General features: G+C 39.8%; 1 protein-coding gene across 3 annotated transcripts; it reads right to left on the bottom strand.

Annotated features, from left to right (window-relative positions):
- On the bottom strand, positions 1-17,061 carry LOC122778299 (E3 ubiquitin-protein ligase RNF38-like). 3 transcript variants are annotated; one of them, XR_006361428.1, is made up of 12 exons: positions 15,660-17,061; positions 11,287-11,339; positions 10,973-11,154; positions 9,888-10,335; positions 8,901-9,041; positions 8,580-8,765; positions 7,606-7,767; positions 7,399-7,502; positions 7,035-7,116; positions 6,843-6,964; positions 5,507-6,524; positions 1-19 (listed from the first exon to the last, which is right to left on the bottom strand). XR_006361428.1 is itself a non-coding variant. In XM_044040032.1 (12 exons), exons 1-12 carry the CDS (start codon positions 15,952-15,954, stop codon positions 5,797-5,799), a joined length of 1,938 nt encoding a protein of 645 aa, XP_043895967.1. In that variant the 5' UTR covers positions 15,955-17,057; the 3' UTR covers positions 4,868-5,796. The 3 variants fall into 3 exon arrangements, 2 of the variants coding, with proteins under 2 accessions (XP_043895967.1, XP_043895966.1); XM_044040032.1 differs by lacking the exon at positions 1-19 and having other exon boundaries at positions 4,868-5,859; positions 6,425-6,524; positions 15,660-17,057; XM_044040031.1 differs by lacking the exon at positions 1-19 and having other exon boundaries at positions 4,868-6,524.
- Between the last annotated feature and the right edge of the window lie 16 nt (positions 17,062-17,077).

Raw genomic sequence — 17,077 nt, 5'->3', positions numbered from 1 at the left:
CACACACACACACACACACCTCATGCCCCAGCAGTAACACTGATGTCCTCTGACAGCTCAGAACATGATGACATGGCCGCCAGCCACCAAGAGTAAGGAAGGGGAAATCCCTATGAAATAAATATAACAGTCAGTTTCTTGTGGAAGCTGCTGACACATCTCACGCCGCTGAGTGCAGTGATATCAGTGAAAGACAGAACAAGGAAGAAGATGAAGAAGGAAGAACGACACAACAAGTGTGTGCGTGTGAGTGTGTGCATAGACTAACCAGAGCTGACAGGTAACACAGATTCTCCATCTTGTTTGTATATAAAAAGAAAATGTGGCCACTAAGCTCTGCCTGCTCCGGTTATATCTACACACACACAGGTTTGCCGAGCTGCTCTTCTTCAGACACCGCTTTGTCTTTCATTCATTTGGACAGTCTAAACTATAGGGATGGGAATCAGTATCTGTCAGTATCTGTCTGATACTGGTCAAAATCAATGGATTGGACAAATAAAAAAAGTAAAATCCTTCACAATGTAAATAAAAATCAGCAAAAGCATTTTAGCCGAGTCATGTTTGGGCTGTTTATTTCTTCTTTCAGGGAGAACGATATTTTGAATTATGTCAAACCTCAGAAATTAGGTTCTGCCTCATTAGGACTAGGTTTTGGTCTCCATGAGCACTACTGGTCCTGACAAGGTTAGTGTTTGTGCCAGAAAATGTCCTGAAGAGGTGATAAATACAAGCGAAGGCAGCTCACAGGGCAGAGATGTAAAAGCCTTGACTTTTTTCATTTAAACATAAGAGAACAGAATGAAAGTGAAGTGAGTAGAGAAAAAGATTCCTCTTTTGGAAACGTTTTTGATTATTCAACAAACGTTTGTGTTGCCTTGATCAATAAAATAAATTGTATTTATTTATTTTAAAACTTGAAAGTATAGCTCAGGTCAAAGTTGATCGAAATATTAAGTTTCACTTTTGAATTGTATGCACACACACTATGTGAGGGTGTTGGTGGCTTTTCCAGCTGTTAAATTACGCTCACATGTGACCCCTGACCTCTCAACCTCACCTAATTTTTCTACTTAAAGCATTAGTGCATAACTTTACATTTAAACCACTGTGAAGTCAGTTCACACAATGATGATTAAGCCTGGATAACGTCGCATTGTTTGAGGCAGAATAAAAGCATAATCGACAACATAAGGTATAGTAAATGTCTTTACTATACCTTATTTGTACTTTAGAGCTTCACTGAGCAGGTGATGATGATGATGTGATGATGATGAGAGTTTGACACAAACAAGGATGTTCTCACATTTATCTGCTGAAGGAAGGAGCACATGAGTAAATATTGTATTACATCAAAACTAATAGTCAAATTCAAAGCTTCATATCTGCTAAATAGACTAAATATGTTGACAGATTTTGCATCTTTCAATGAGTCACTGTAATTTAAACGATTGGTATACTGTAATAATGCCATTTTCATTGGCCTTGGACATTGTTTTTTTAAGATGCTGATGTTATTTTCTATTTAATTGTAATCGTTTTCATTGTGGTTTACAGTTAGGATGTTAATTTTATCCACGTTTCTATGTCTTTTAATTTATTTTAGTTGTCTTAGATGTAGCTTATCATCTAAGACAACTAAGTTTCTACGCCTTTTTTATTATTATTCAGTACTGTGCTTTCCACTGTGGTTAATATATTTTAAGAGTTCTAACTTTTAAATAATTATTTTATCCATATACTGTGACTTTTTGTAGGTTACCTAACAAAACTACCTTTTCAACTATGGATGACTTAATTTTCTGACTTTTTCATGATGATACTATTTTACAGGTTAACTTTAAACATGTTTATAGTTTATGTTTTGTGCCTTGTTACACCTTTTTACTTCGTAAAGCACTTTGGTCAACCCTGGTTGTTTTTAAATTTGCTTTAGAAATAAAGTTGACTTGACTTTATACGTAATTTATTATTTGGAAATAGTCTTATCTTTTAAAGGTCACAAGGTCAGCTCGAGCCAATCTTATACTGGTGTATTAACCTAAGAAAACGCCCAAACGCAAACACACAGGGAGAATATACAAAGTCCATATACAAAATTCTGGTGATTCCTCTTCTTATAAATGTTATTCTTCCCCTTTCTTTGACCTTCAGCTGACAGACTTCTTCACAGATACTGTAGGAACATGTCACCCGTCCCAGCACATCCTGAGGACAGCCAGTCGAGCATGACTGGCTGTAGACAACTAACCAGCCAAAGACAAAAACGTTCAAACCAACATTTTCACCAGTGGGACGCCTCTTGGCCAGCGGCAGTGTCACTGTGAAAGAAAGTTATTTGGGTTTGCTCAACAACAAAAAAAGGGAAATATAACCGCAAAGGACTGCAATGTGGTATGTTTTGACTGTTGGAAAAAAGATGAACTTAGTTAGAAAAAGGGAGAAAAGCAAGACAAGACAAATCGGGTTTGTTCCCCAAGTTGAATCACTGGGAAGACAGTTTTAGGCAGAACATTCCCATCATTTCCACTTCAGAGCTCTGCAGAGGAAGCTGCTTAAAGGAGTGTGGGTGGTATTCACAGGCAGAGGCAAAGAGGGAGAAGAGGACGAAGGAAAGAAAAGAAAGGAGGGGGAGGAACATCTAAGACAGAGACCTGAAAAGAAGAAGAAACACTTAAAACAGTGATTGGATTAAGAACAAGAGGAGGAAGAGAAGGGCAAGGAAGCAAAGAATGGAAGTGGTGGAACAAACAAAAAGAGAGAACATAGTGAAAAGAGAGGGATAGCAGAAGGTAGAAGGCTCTCAAAGCATATACTGTATCATCCTTGTCCATTTTACATGACAAGAGTTTAAGCAATTTTAAGCAAATGATCAAAGAAGGAAAAATGTTAGATTCAGTCCAACCTTGAATCTGAAGGTTAAGGTCACACCTGCATATGAAGAAGAGCAGACCACACTATAGTGCTCAGGTGTGGTCATGATGATGCAGTCTTCATCATATACATCCTCTTTTAACAGTTGAGTTGTGTTTTGGTCATTTTGAGACTCTCTGTGATTGTTTTGCCTCCTTTTCTCTTCATTTTGAAACATTTAAGATACTTAGGTCTGTGGGAATCTGGATCTGACACGAGATCCATGAAACAAGCAGTTTTGGTTTCAGGTCCGCTTACCCCCTTTCTAAAGTCAGAGCATAATTCACTGTAACCCTCAGGAATAGGAGTTTACATTAATCAGCAACAACAAGTGATATTCCTAAAATGAAGAGATTTCCCTTGGAGCAGGAGCCATCTGTCACACTGCTCATGTGTACTTTGTAAACTTCCCACATTAAAAAAACCCAATTACATTTGTTTTCTTTGTTTCTCCAGCATCAGCTCCGTGCAAGCTGCTCACCCTCAAGCTGACTTCGTCTGCCATTTTGAATTCTATTGTATTGTAAATTGTATTAACACAACTTATAGTAGCTTCATTTCTGATCATCCACTGAAGGCATGAGCTGCCAGAGAAACACAGGTGTGGACACACACATGTGCTGCCAGTGAAGAAGAGTGACTCCTTTACCTATTCACAGGCATTTGTCTCTATTAAGTAATGAGAGCATTTCACAATATCATACTCATCAAGTTGTCCACAGTGATTAATACCTGGTTATATAAAATGTGTTTATTCTGTGTTTACATTCACCAGCACTCAGTCACTTCATTCGTCAACCATAGAGGAGTATTTCACATTAACAAACTCATCAAGTTGTCCACAATAATTAATGCTTGGTTATTGTACTTTCTTTGTTCAGTAAGTTTCAATTCATGTGCATTCACTATGGATTTCATTTATTTTAACCTGCTCTATTTATTTACTGGTGTTTAACAGCATTTCAAAATGCTTAACTCAACTCTCTGTTGATTGTCCTGCTCTGTCCATCTTTCTATCTTCCTCTAATCTAATTTCTCACAATGAGAAACTTGCAAGTTGTCTGCGATGAAGTGCATTGTTCTCTCAAGTTTCAATTCATGTGTTGTGTTTATTCACCTGTTCATTTACAAGATTTCAAAATGACAAACTAATTAAGTTGTCTACAATAATTCATGCTTGGTTGTGGAATGTTGTATGTTCTCTCAGCATATGCATTCACTGTGTGCATTACATGCATTCACTACTATTGATTTTTTTAGATTCACCTGCTCCATCTATCATCCATCTACTATAGATTATTAGCAGTATTTGAGAACTCAGTCAGTTGTCTCTAATAATAATGAATGCTTGAGTATTGTATACTCTTTGTTTGTTTTCCAAGTTTGATTAATGTGCTCTCGCTATCCTTGATTTACCTTCAATCATTAAGTATTTTTTAGTTGCATTAAAACTCAAATCAATCAAAAATAGAAGCCAAATTAATCATGGCCACTGTTATTATTTATTTATGCTTGTGTAAACCTACCCTATGCATCAAGTGGGAGCATCGTGAGGTTTACCATCTCGTGAGGAAGGCATTGATCTTTAACACCATAGACGTATCACATCTGCCTAGAGTGACTGAAAAACACAATAGTGAAGCAGTCACTCACACTTCCAAATCTACAACCATCAAAAACACATGTTTATGTTCTTTTCCCAAGCCTAGGCTGTGAAGCCTAAACGTGTAAACTAGTGCATGTATTTAGGAGACCAAAATATTAAAAGGTTTTGTTTTGTCTGAAAGAGCAGCATCACCACCTAGTGGCAGCTTTTAGCCATTACCCACTTAGAGAAGTTTATAATGACAAGTCACCAAAGCATTATATTTAAGAAGTCTTTGTTACTTAACACAGAAATCCAGACACATTTAATTTATTTTTCACTGCAAAACATAAGATACAAAATGCTAAGTTTAAAAAGTTAATATTAAGCCTTTTATTTGGTATACAGATATTCATAGATTTATACAGTGTATATATGTATAATATGTAACACATGTGCCATTGTAAAGTCACAAACAAACTTATTGTTTCTAATAAAATAACGAAAAAAGAAAACTGCATAATATAATGTGCTTAATTTCAAAAGTGGTGCCGTAAAGCGCTTGTAATCAAAGATAACCAAAGCCGGAATGATGAGGTAACAGCTGGGCAGGAAACAATCACCTATAACTGATAACAACAATAATAATAATAATAATAATAATAATAATTTTGCTGAAACAAACCAAACAAATAGGTAAATGAGTGGCAGCATGGACCCTTAGTGTCAAACTAAAGAAAAGGATCAAAGTCTATAACACACACACACACACACACAGTGCATAAACATAGTAAACTCAGGATGACAAAAAAAAACCTCAGATGTTGTTAGTGTTGTGTGACACACAACAGGAACTCAGGCATGCTCCAGGACACCTATTAATCTGCCAAACACACACACGCACGCACGTACACACATCACAGCCAGCACCATAAGTCTGACCATACGATACTGAACATTTCAGGTGCATGTATGCACACAAACATACACTCTGTCCCAATCTCTCACACACACACATCACTGCAGTAAGGTGGGTCAATTGCGAGGACCCTGTGTTTGTACATTTAAAGGAAAGATGACAGACGGTAAAAGAGCTGAGCAAGAGAAATTCTCACAGGGTGATGCACGTAACTGTGAGAAGTGAGAAAATCAAAGAGAGAAAACAGACGAGTGTGCTGTACAAAGAGAGAAATGGTGTGTGTGTGTATACAACAAGCACCCATGTGTGTCATGAGAATCGGAGCAGGCAGTACTGAATGTGTCAGACAGACAGCGGAGAGTCTGGCACCTTCATGTGGTCACTCTGAGTCTCGTTGAACCTCTGAGGCATCGGCCCGACAAATGGGGCACGTTCTGTTAGCCTGAAGAGACACAGAGGGAAGAAGTTAGGGTTCAGAGTCAGGATGGACTTTCAGTCATGACGTGAATCACAAAATACTTAGTCTCAAAACTTTACACTTGAACAGTCACTAAACATGAAAATTCACCAGGAGGCTTTGTGCAAAGCCTGATCCCTCTAAAATCACAAGACTATGTTACAATCACCACAGTAACTTGGCAGTAAAAGGCCACTTTTATCATTTTCAGAGGGAGATCACATGTTGACAGATTGTTCCGATGATCCTTTACTGGGGTTTAGTGTGGTTTTCAGATTTCAGACTCTTTTAAACTGAATTAAGGAACATTCAGACACAAGCCTGATGTTCATTTCTGTTACTGAACAGGATTTTTTAAGAAGCGAAATTCTCACTTCACTTCACTTCTAAATAGGTGCAAGCGTCAATTCATTCAAGTGAACATGGTTCTTAAAAACTGAGACCGCAAAAGTGGCACTGCCTGGACACTTAACCCCCCAAAAAATAGAGACTTACACTTTGACTTGAAAAGTTCAGCCCCAGGAGGAGAAACAGTGCAGTGTGTACTTACCCTCAGCCATTTGTCAACACACTTCCCGTGGAACTCGTGGCTGCAAGGCAGGACTCGCAGCAGCTGGCGGGACTCAAAATCACTCATACATACCACACATCTGCAACACAACAGGTATGATCATACAACTTACAAGAACACTGCCAATCTGCTGTTTCACATATTCTCCATGTGACACACAGAGCCATTGATAGATGATGTCTGTTGGTCCCTTACAAGTGTGTATATGTTTAAATGGATTATAGTGTACTGTATAGAGTACTGCAATAGTCTTATGACTTTTTAAATGTGTGCCAAAAATTAGGACATTTAGCTCATTATGTTCACTGTTGTCTCTGTCTCAGGTAACGGAAAATATCATTAATAACAGATTCATCCTCTCGCAGGTTATGGCCTGGTGACTGTAAAAGGCACTCACAATGTTTGCTCAGACTGATGGTTATTTGGATTGAACCGATAGGAGGGAAGCTGTTCAATGTCTCCCTTGGTCAGTCCTCTGAGTTTGGCCTCTCCCAGGCGCTCTGCGAGGTTCAGGAGGGCCTGAGAGAGGAAAACCAAGTATCAGCAACAACAGAAAAACAAAAAATATTTTTAAAATATGAAGACAAACCTCATAGTTTTCCACCTCTCCATCGTCAACATCCAGCTCTAAGCTGATCGCAGGACCTGTGGGCTGGACTGGCAGCATTGAACTAAAGGAGATTTAACAAAGAATAGGTCAAGTTAATTTGACCATAAAATCAAATTATGCTGCATTATGCTATGATCTGACACTGCCTAAGAAATATTTTGTATGTTCAAGGCTCAGGACCTTGAACATACTAATGTAATAATGTTAACTTCTCTAGGCATGAATAATACATTTACCAATAAAAGCAACACTCTTGAGAACACAGGACTAATATAAATGACAAAAATAAGCCTTTTCTTCTAATCTTTCTTTTCTTGGTAAGCTACTGTAAGGAGTTACTTACAGGAAGTAAGGCAGGAGGCTGGGGTGGTAAGGCGAAGGTGGCAGTGGCTGTTGTGAACGATACCGTCGCCCAGGGAGACGTCGAGGAATGAAGTTTGGATAGGACTAGGACAAGATTAAAAATATATACATAGATCATTTACACAATTTCCATTTTACAGGCTGAAAACTATAAAACGAAAACTATCAAATTATTCTTCTTGCTCACCACTCCAAAGAACTCCTGTGGTAAGGGGTCATGGGAGAGGAAGTGAAGTTGTGTGGAGTGTGGGGTAAGGGCTGGGTGGGTAGCAGGTGGATAGTGGATCCCAGCACCCAAAGATAGATGCTCCCCAAGTAGCTCCACATCATTTTCTATCCTCTGTAATGGCTGAGAAAAACAGAGGAAAAGATTATTTTCATGCACAGCAACAGCCACAAGGAGGAATCAAAACTGACACTTGGTGAGAGGCTCAACACATACAGCTCTAATATTTCTACCTGGACTGAGTGAGAAAATCACAACATCCCAAGAAACAGATTGAGGAGAACACGCAAACTCCCAGAAGCCCTGTGCTATGACACAACACCGTGTCATTCAAGATAGAAAATATGTGATAAAAATTCAATCATATAAACAGTCATGTTAAATGTCATATCATCAAATATCAAAGCTATAGAAAAAAACAATTGCTTCAAGGCAAAAAGCTGCAGTACCAAGTTCAACAACAATAACCTTTACAAAGCATGCAGGAAATTTTGGAGTGCTTAATATTAAATCATTACCAAACAATAATCATCATGGACAATTATGCCAATACCCAAAGATATTTCTTCTTTAATTGCATTATCAACTTGCACCTAGTTAACATATGTTGATTTACTCACTTTAATATAACAGACACTCACAGGTGCATGGCTTCATATATAACAAAACAGTATCTTTAACCACTAAAGGAGATGAGAGGAAATTGCGACACCCCTAATAAATTAAATATGAATTACCCATTATAAAGAAGCTTTACTGGTACACAACCACCATTTCACTTAACACAAGTGGAACACAGAAAGAAGCGGACTACCATGAAGAAAAACAAAATCGCAGGTTAAGATGTCATTATCTCAGCCTATAAACTCAGAAGTTTTTCAGACAAATTTGCCATCAACACATCATTACACTATACTGTACACATGGCTTCTCACCGATCTTGCCTGCTGTGTGGGATAGGGTCCAAACTGTCCAGGCTGTGGCAAATGAGGTGGGTGGTGCGAAAGATGTGTTGGGTGGGGGAGGTGAGGAGGGGGGAGCAGAAAGGCTGGGTCACTGGACAGCAATGATGGGAAGGGGTAGGGCATTGGTAAGTGTTGAACCGAACACGTTTGAAGGACCTAACAGAAAGGGAAAAAGGATAAAGTTATTTTAGGATGTAATGCAAAATGTAATTTTTTAAACACCAAATAAAGAAAACTCATCAATAAAACTAAATGTGGTAACAAAATATGATTTAACAGAAAAACACTCACAGGAGGAGGGACGCTGCAAACGGGGTAGTGCTGTCCACTAAAAACCACAGAGCACGCTGGGATCTGCTGAGGGGCAGAACGAGGCGGCAGGCCAGGTGGGGCCCCCGCAGGAGACACAGGATATGATACTGGAACGGAACCCTGAATGTGGAGATCAGAGGAAATATCACATACTTTACACATAATGCAGACTTATTTAATTTAATTAAGGCCATTAATTAACAAGGCTTTTATGATACACACCACAGGGCTAACCAGAGACTTTGAAGACAGAGTGAACAGAATCATTCATCACTTGGAAGAAACAAGTGCAGAAACCAGATGTGTTAACAGGAACTTTGACCTATACGGCGATGAGGAAATTGCAAGAAAATGATGTAGATGATGTCTATTAAATTCAAACCATCGTCAAATGAGTCAACATTTCCACAAAACTGTCTCTGTGTTTCCCAGTATAGCAGTGTTTTCTGTGTCTATGGTGACACAGGGTGGTGTATTTTACATCATGGCTGATGGGAGGGAAGACAAAGCAGAACAGCTGGCTAGTTAAGCGCGACGGCAACAAACTTTAGGTTAACGAGTTATCCCTGGTTCTCTGAAACATAACTAAGGTAGTGAAATAAATAGTGCAATGAACGTTGAAAGGGAAATGTTTCAATATGGCTAAAGCCATTCTTTCAGAAAGCTTTGCAGGATCACAATGGGGTGTGAGGTTACACTATACACATCATGAAAAGCTCACAATGTTAGTTATACAATGGAGCTATAATTCACCCATAAAGAACTAAGTTTTATAAACCATATCTAAAGTTTGCTTTTGTGAGTGTATGTTAAGGAGACACAAATGCACAAGAAAAGTTGACCATAAGAATACTGCAAGTAATCAAGAGCAGGTTATGTTTTCTCATTTTAGGGGCTTTACTGGAACGATGTTTGTACTTTCGTAACTGTGTGTACTGATTTCTTCCCCAAACAAACTGCACTCACCTGTTCATGGATGTCTAGCACCACACTGTTCTGTTGCTGGGACGGGTGAGGGTGTGGGTGTGGATGGGCTGCAGGGTGCAGCAGCCTGGGAGACAGATTTGGTGATTGGTGGAGGGGCCTGGGGGAAGGGTTTGCAGGGTGGTATCCTGAGCGCTCGTCAGGCCCTGGCCCTCGGGGTGGCTGCTGGCTGTAAGGTGGGAAGCCCTGAGGTGGAGCTGGATGACGGTAGTTTTCATCCTGGTGGGCTGAGGATGGACCATGGTGGGAATGCAGGTGGTGGTGGTGATGATGATGGTGGGCGTTGGGGTGATGATGGTGGTGGTGGTGGTGGTGGTGGTGGTGGTTGTTGTTGCTGCTGTTGTAGTGATGGTGGTTGTTGTGAGCGTGGTGGTGGTGGTGGTGGCGAGTCAGTCGATCTCTCCGGCCTCGCTGTCGTCTCACTGGAGGGCTGAGGTGAAAGAAACAAGAAAAAACTAAATAAGAGGGAGAAGAAGCTGTACTGCAGTCAATTTTTTACATGTGATCAAAAAAAGAAAAGATTGTGCGATGTCAAACTGTGTGAAGACATGACAAGTATTTTTAAAAGCCAATTCCATGAAATCTATCAACAGCCCTAATGAACACCATCATTACAGCATCAATGTGAATCTTACACATTTTTATCAAAAGCAATTTGGGTTGTTTTGACTCTTTGATAATTTAAGATCTATTCTGGTAATCTGATGACTATTTCTTTGCTTGCCTTTGGCAAAAAAATTAAAAAAAACAACCTTTCAGCATGGCATGAGTTGGAAAATATTGTAATATAACTTCTCCCTGATTTAAGTGAGACAAGATATAGTTTTTTTCATATACACGTCGTGTTCAGACTGCTTGTCAGAATGAAAGAAAAAGCTATTTTTAGGATATAAATAAGTGATTGTGTAATTTGTGATGGGAATTTCCATCATTTGAGTAACATAATTAAACTATTTTTGACATTTAATAAACTAGACAATAACCAGACTAATTCTGAAGACAATGCCATGTGTATTTGTCAATATCTGAAGATAATGTGTATTTCTGCCACATGTACGCACACTCACCTGCGACGGTTTCGGACAGGTGTGTGGCATCTCTCTGGTATGTAGTGGGGGTGTGGTCTGCGACTGGGAGGTAGCTCCCATGGGCGTATGGGAGAGGATGGAGTGGAGGGAGGTGCAGAGCTCAGATCTAACATGGACTGCTGGGAAAGACGCTGCCTCTTGGGGCTTGGGCTGTCTTCCATCTGCATTAAGGGGAAAAAGAAAAATAGGTCGGACAAAAGGTAAAATGAATTAGAGACAACAATGATACACAAATCCTATTCAAACCAGGAGAGAAGGGCAGGAAACCGGCAGCGCTCATATTTCATACTCACTTTGTCCCCATCGTCATTGCACACACTGTCTGGATGAAAATGTAGCACTCCTCCTACAGGCCACATAAGAAAAAAAAAACAATCAGATAAGAGAACTGACAAAAACATCCATGTCACATGAGGCATGGACAAAGGTTTTCTGAACCAGCAGAGCAACAAACGAGCAGCTAGTTGCCTTTGATTTTTTTCCCTCGTTCTAAGACCAGAGTGGTAACCAAAAAGTGATTGCAGCACAGCTGATGTGCTTTGGGTGCACAGACCTGCCATCACAATATTCAACATAAGAAAGTGCACCTGAGATCACAGAGAGTGGTCCCCTGTTGTAACCAAGAGACTGTCTTTGAAACAGGTTTTTAAATTTCCTGCTTGAAACGGGCAGATGAGGGAGGAAGCCATCGCTGGAAGATGTCATACTGGACTCATCTTCTCTGGCTCTTTCAGACAAATCATTCCCTCTGATCTACCATGAAAAGCCTGCCATGCACGCTCACAGGAACAGACGCACACACATCACACATTTTGGAGCATCTAGTCGGTATCCCAAGGTGAAACACTCATAAATCTAGATTATAGCTTTTGTCTCTAGACATAAACTCATCATCAGAATTGTGCTTTTCTTTAATACTGTACTAGAGCAATCATTCCCAGAGACTAAGTCTTCTTTTCGCCAATCATTACCTTAAGATTTGTATGGATATCTATTCAATAACACGGGAAAAAAATTGAAGGTGTGCTACATTTGTTAAACATATACATTTTACTGTTTAACAATGAAATTAAACGGTTAGAGAAATGAAAGTAAAAATAGTCAGAAATTGATACTGTGCACTGTGGATCACAAATTTGTCATCTTTAAAAAGTGGGTCCCCATAAAAAAAGTTTTACCAACACTGATGTAGAAGGTCAACAGTTGATACATTCCTTTAAGAGAGATAATCTGCAGATGTTGATAATCATTGTCCTTCATCATGCAGAAATGGTGGGAGATACCAGGTTTCAGTTTCTCACAAATTAAAATGTGCTTTTCTTTCCTTTTTTCCCCAATATTTGGAAATCAAATGCATATTAATCTAACTTTTATCACATTTCATAAGCTCAATTAATGGAAAAAACAACTAATCGCAAAGTACAATAATAATTAGACAAATAATATTATAATAACAATAATAATAATAATAATAATAACAATAACAATAATATAGTACTTCCTATAGAAGCTCACCATTAGAAAAAAGTCTGGATTCATGTCTGTGTTGGGAAACATCTGCAACAACTGCTCAGTATTGTGTCTTTTTGATTCCTTTTGATAAGAGCAAGTGATTACAAAAATCATCAAAAAACAATATTTTTCTGATATGAATAAATATATAAAACATAAAATACAGAAAAAATAAAATAATCACATCACTGAATAAAGCAATAATGCCATGAGCATAATCTCAGAAAAACACAATGCTCTCCAAGCTGTTTATCTAAGACTCTACATGAGCAATCTGGATGCAGCATGTGCACTCAGACATTTCAGCAGCTTAAGAAGAATGTCCTTGAACACAGCTGACAAGTTTCCTTTAAGCAGCCCTCCGAAAAACCTTTAATCACCAAAAAGAGGAAAGAAAGTTTCCTCCCCCATGTCCTTATATTAACATAAATGCCTCCCTCACAAAATCAGCCCCTTCAGGCTCCTCAGATAAAAAAAAAACAACTAATAAATAAAAATCTGAAAACCACTTCCACCTCTTTCTTGTCTTTCCGACACTACTCCAGAGCCATGTGAAGTTTGCAACAGTGACAGCTCAAAGACACCCCGTGAGTGGCTGAGGAGAACAGAGGGATGGTTGGTTGACTGACTCGCCAACAGGAGGGCCAACATGCTGGGTTATATCTTTATTCATGAACCATCTTTTTTTTTTTTTTTTTTCTTTAAACCTCACAGGGTCCTTGGACTCAGCCACCCATGTGTTTTGTGAAGCACTAGGTCTGTTAATACTGATTTACCCAGGGACATAGAAGAGGGGATGGTGAGCCAGACTGGACAGGTTCTGCTGGCGAGCACATGACCTTGCTTCCTCCAAGCATGGCTACAGGGGAGGGGTGACATAATTTCTTTGAGGACTGACATTCACTTTGGAATGATAAAAAAAAAAAAATCGGGAGTATCAGCTGTCACCAAGAAGAAGATTAATCTTGTTCATTATCTGAGATGCAGAGAATTCATCTATTATTTTGAGGAACCGAGGCAAAAATAAACAACCTACTGTATTTTACCAAACATAAGCTGGAGAGATCTCATGACAGTGTTAATGAAGATCTCTAAAACTAGCTGCTATCAAATTACAAGGCTGGTATGCTGTGGGATGCAACACTCACATTTTGAAACTGTGGGAGTGAATGAGGAGGATTAAAAAGAAAGGTTGAAAAAAAAATCAGGGACACAAACAAATAAGCAAACACGGTGAGAAAATTGACACATAAAAAAGGAAAACGGAACCTAGCCATCTACAAAGAGACATGTGCAACTGCTAAGAGAAAGAAGGCAGCTCACACAGCAGGGACATTCACACAAACCACTGTGTAGTCTTTCAATTCAGGAAGCATGTGTTTCTGTGTGTGTGTCCTCTGTGTGGGTTATTTTCAGTGTTTGGCAACACTATTACTATTACAGAGGCCCATTAAAAGACCGCTTTAATTCATTGACTACACTTGTGCAGGGATCCAATCTGGTATGACAGAAGGTTTCTCCAGACACTTTCCAATAGTCAACAATAGAAACCGGCTGTCAATCTGGTGTCAATGAGATCAATAAAAAGAGGCTTTGGTGAAGTGCAATTTTAATTGGGTATGTGGGTATGAAAAGCCAGTTGAGTCGTAGGCAATACAAATACATTTGAATTTGACAAAGACCGGGGACAAATCAACTCCACTGGTAATTTCTCAATTTCTTTGTGTTGGGACATTGCTACATACTTTTAATTCTGCGTTTCCTATGTAAAACAACGTCTCAGGCATACCATGCACAGTTACATAAATGAGGTCCCTGGACTGTCCATGGGAACATTTTGCAGTGTTAAACCCCTACTGAAATAATTACCTCTGCCTAGGAGGTTTGTCCTTCTGAGAGCGGCATAACTCAAAAGGTAAAGTGTGGATTTTGATTACATTTTCTGGCCCAACGAGATAATTACATTTTGATGGTGATGCAGACACAGATCCAGATTCAGGATTATAAAAAAACAAAACAATGGTTAATCTGATGAGATAAGAGATTTTGGCAGTTGTGTGAATAACTGCGAAAAAGACATTTGTTTTTCCTTGGAAAACCCCCCACATGTAATTAAGGCTGGAACAATTACTCAATTAATCGATTATTGATCGATTACTAAATTGATCAACTATTTTGGTAATCAATTATATTTTTGGTTCATGGACAAAGAAATACATTTGAGAACATTATAATTCAAGCTTGATAAGACAACTTTCATACCAAGCTATATTTTCAAGCTGTCAATACATTTAACTCATAAACCATTTATATGTAATGCTAAGGCATGTCTTGAATAAATCTGGTGTAATAAAGCTTTTTCACAGTGGATATTATTCGACGAAATAATGGTGCAAACAGGTTTTACCAGAAACATTAATTAGGATTCCACTCCAGTTTAAAGAAAGTCAGGGTTGTGCTATTGTTCAAGTGTAAGGGTAGGTCACACTCAATAGGAGAAACCTCCACTATAGAAGCTTTTTTTTCCTGAAAATTTGATATTTTAAAATGGCATACATATTTTCTGAATGTTTTTCAGTAAAGTGATGGAGAAATCATTGCATATTGTGATCATAGTATTGGAAAAACAACACATCTGATGGTGGTATAAGACTTTTACACAGTACTGTATATTACCATAACTTGGTTGAAATGGAAATCAAGACCCAGATTGACAAACCCGATTTAGAAAGCCCTACGGCTATCAAATTTGATTTTCAAATCTATTTAGCTAAAGCTGAAAAAACTCACTTAAAAATCTTTTACCAATCACCTATCTTTGCTCTCCAAGTGCTTTCTCTACAGTATGTACTACAAATATAAGACCAGCCAGGCAGTGACATACAAAACAGGGCGTTGAGGAACCTGGTGCGTCCTTCTATTTACCTAAGTAAATACAACTCAAACTCTGAAGCCAAGCCTGTACTACTTCCCCTGACATGACATTTGCTTGGCTCTTCAAGCATCACCTGGCAGTGAAAGCAAGTCTGTTTCAATTAAATGTCTCAGAACCTGTTCTGCTGCCAGTGGTCTGCATGAATCCCTCGGGGTGTGTGTGTGCGTGTGAGGATGCATCTGGCCGGGCTTCAGGCCCTGTTTACGGAAGGCTGCTTACCGGCCCCGGGGTGTCTGTGGGCTCCGAGCGAAGAGTGGCGTTGAGCCCCTGCGGACATGTAGCTCCCCTGTGTGTGCTGCTGCTGCTGCTGCTGGCTCTCGGAGTAGCTACGGCCACCGTGGTGGGGAGCCCAGCCAGAGTTGCTCTGCTGCGGGTAGCTCACCCCTCCTCCGCTGGCGCTCATCAAGCTGCCGGTACCGACATTGCTACCACCGCCACTGTTCCCTCCACCGCCGTTCATGCCGAAATGATAGAAGCCAGACCGAGACCGCGACCGAGTCCTCGGGGGGTCCATGACTGGGAGGGAGGAGCAGGGGACTGTAGTGGATGGACGTGATGAAGGTAGTGCAAGAGAGACGGACGTCCAGAAACGGACAGGAGCCTCCCTTCCTCTTCACACCGCCTCTGCGCGTCTCTCGGTCCACCTGATTAACGCTGACGACGACCGGCAACTGCGAGTATTTTCTGAAGCATTTAAAGCTGTTGTTTAAACATAATGAGGTGAGATACCTAGAAGCACAGTCCTCAACAGCGTAACGAAAATATCCGCTTATTAATTCATTTCACCACTTATATACGCGCACAAGCATTAACATTTGCCCCCAAAAAAGAGGATACAGTTTATGATTCTATAATGAAAACGCAGTTTTGTTATCAGTAGTTTTCATCGACACTAGAACAAAACTGAGCAAGTCTAAGCTTCTCTATTGTCTGTTCACAGAGGAACGCTGCCGGGTTTTCCACAGTAAAACAAAGTGTTTTAAAGGCACTGGTCTCAAACTGGCTGGGTTCTAAACGGATACGTCATTTGTGGAAGTAAAAAATAAACAAGCGTCTGTAACTGAAGTTAATATCCGCCGCTAAATGCTAGACGGGTTTAATACTTAAATCCCAAACACAGGCAAGATGGCTAGCTGTCGAGCGTTAGCAAACTAAAAGAAAACCAGCCGCCCTGGTATCCTACAGTGAAGCAACCTTATCGGCACGGGTGCGTTGATTAAATTGCAGCTAAATTCAAACGGACTACCCGCTGTACAGTGAAGTTACACCCCTCTGCATCGGCGAACTATACCTGCTCGTTCATTAGCATAATGTCGATTTTCCAGCTAGCCCGAGGCTAAAGGGAAGCGGGGTCTAGAGGGGAAAACAAGTCCAACTGCCGACATTACAAGCTAGCAAACGTTGTGCTGTTTTCAAGTTACGCCGGCGGTTTCACGGTGCTACCGCCGGGTTAGTTCATATTATGCGAGTGCGCAGACAGCTACCTTATCCGTCAAATAAAGGTGGACAGAATTAGTCCAGTTTAAAGCCCCTCTCGCTTTCGCTGTGTTTTCTCTGGTCAGCAGGGAGTGTAGTGGAGATCAATCAATGGGAGTTTCACATCTCTGCCGAGGCAAAGCCAATCGATCTCAGAGATA

The sequence above is a fragment of the Solea senegalensis genome, linkage group LG12 (genome assembly GCF_019176455.1).
Source record: "Solea senegalensis isolate Sse05_10M linkage group LG12, IFAPA_SoseM_1, whole genome shotgun sequence".
NCBI classification, from domain to species: Eukaryota; Metazoa; Chordata; class Actinopteri; order Pleuronectiformes; family Soleidae; genus Solea; species Solea senegalensis.
This window is presented reverse-complemented; position numbering and strand designations above follow the sequence as displayed.

Coding starts and splice junctions, on each gene's coding strand:
- LOC122778299 (XM_044040031.1), bottom strand. CDS start 15,954: ATGGACCCCCCGAGGACTCGGTCGCGGTCTCGGTCTGGCTTCTATCAT. Junction 8,766..8,900: donor TTTGCAGCGTCCCTCCTCCT/GTGAGTGTTTTT, acceptor CCTTTCTGTTAG/GTCCTTCAAACGTGTTCGGT. Junction 6,525..6,842: donor CATCAGTCTGAGCAAACATT/GTGAGTGCCTTT, acceptor GTTGTGTTGCAG/ATGTGTGGTATGTATGAGTG.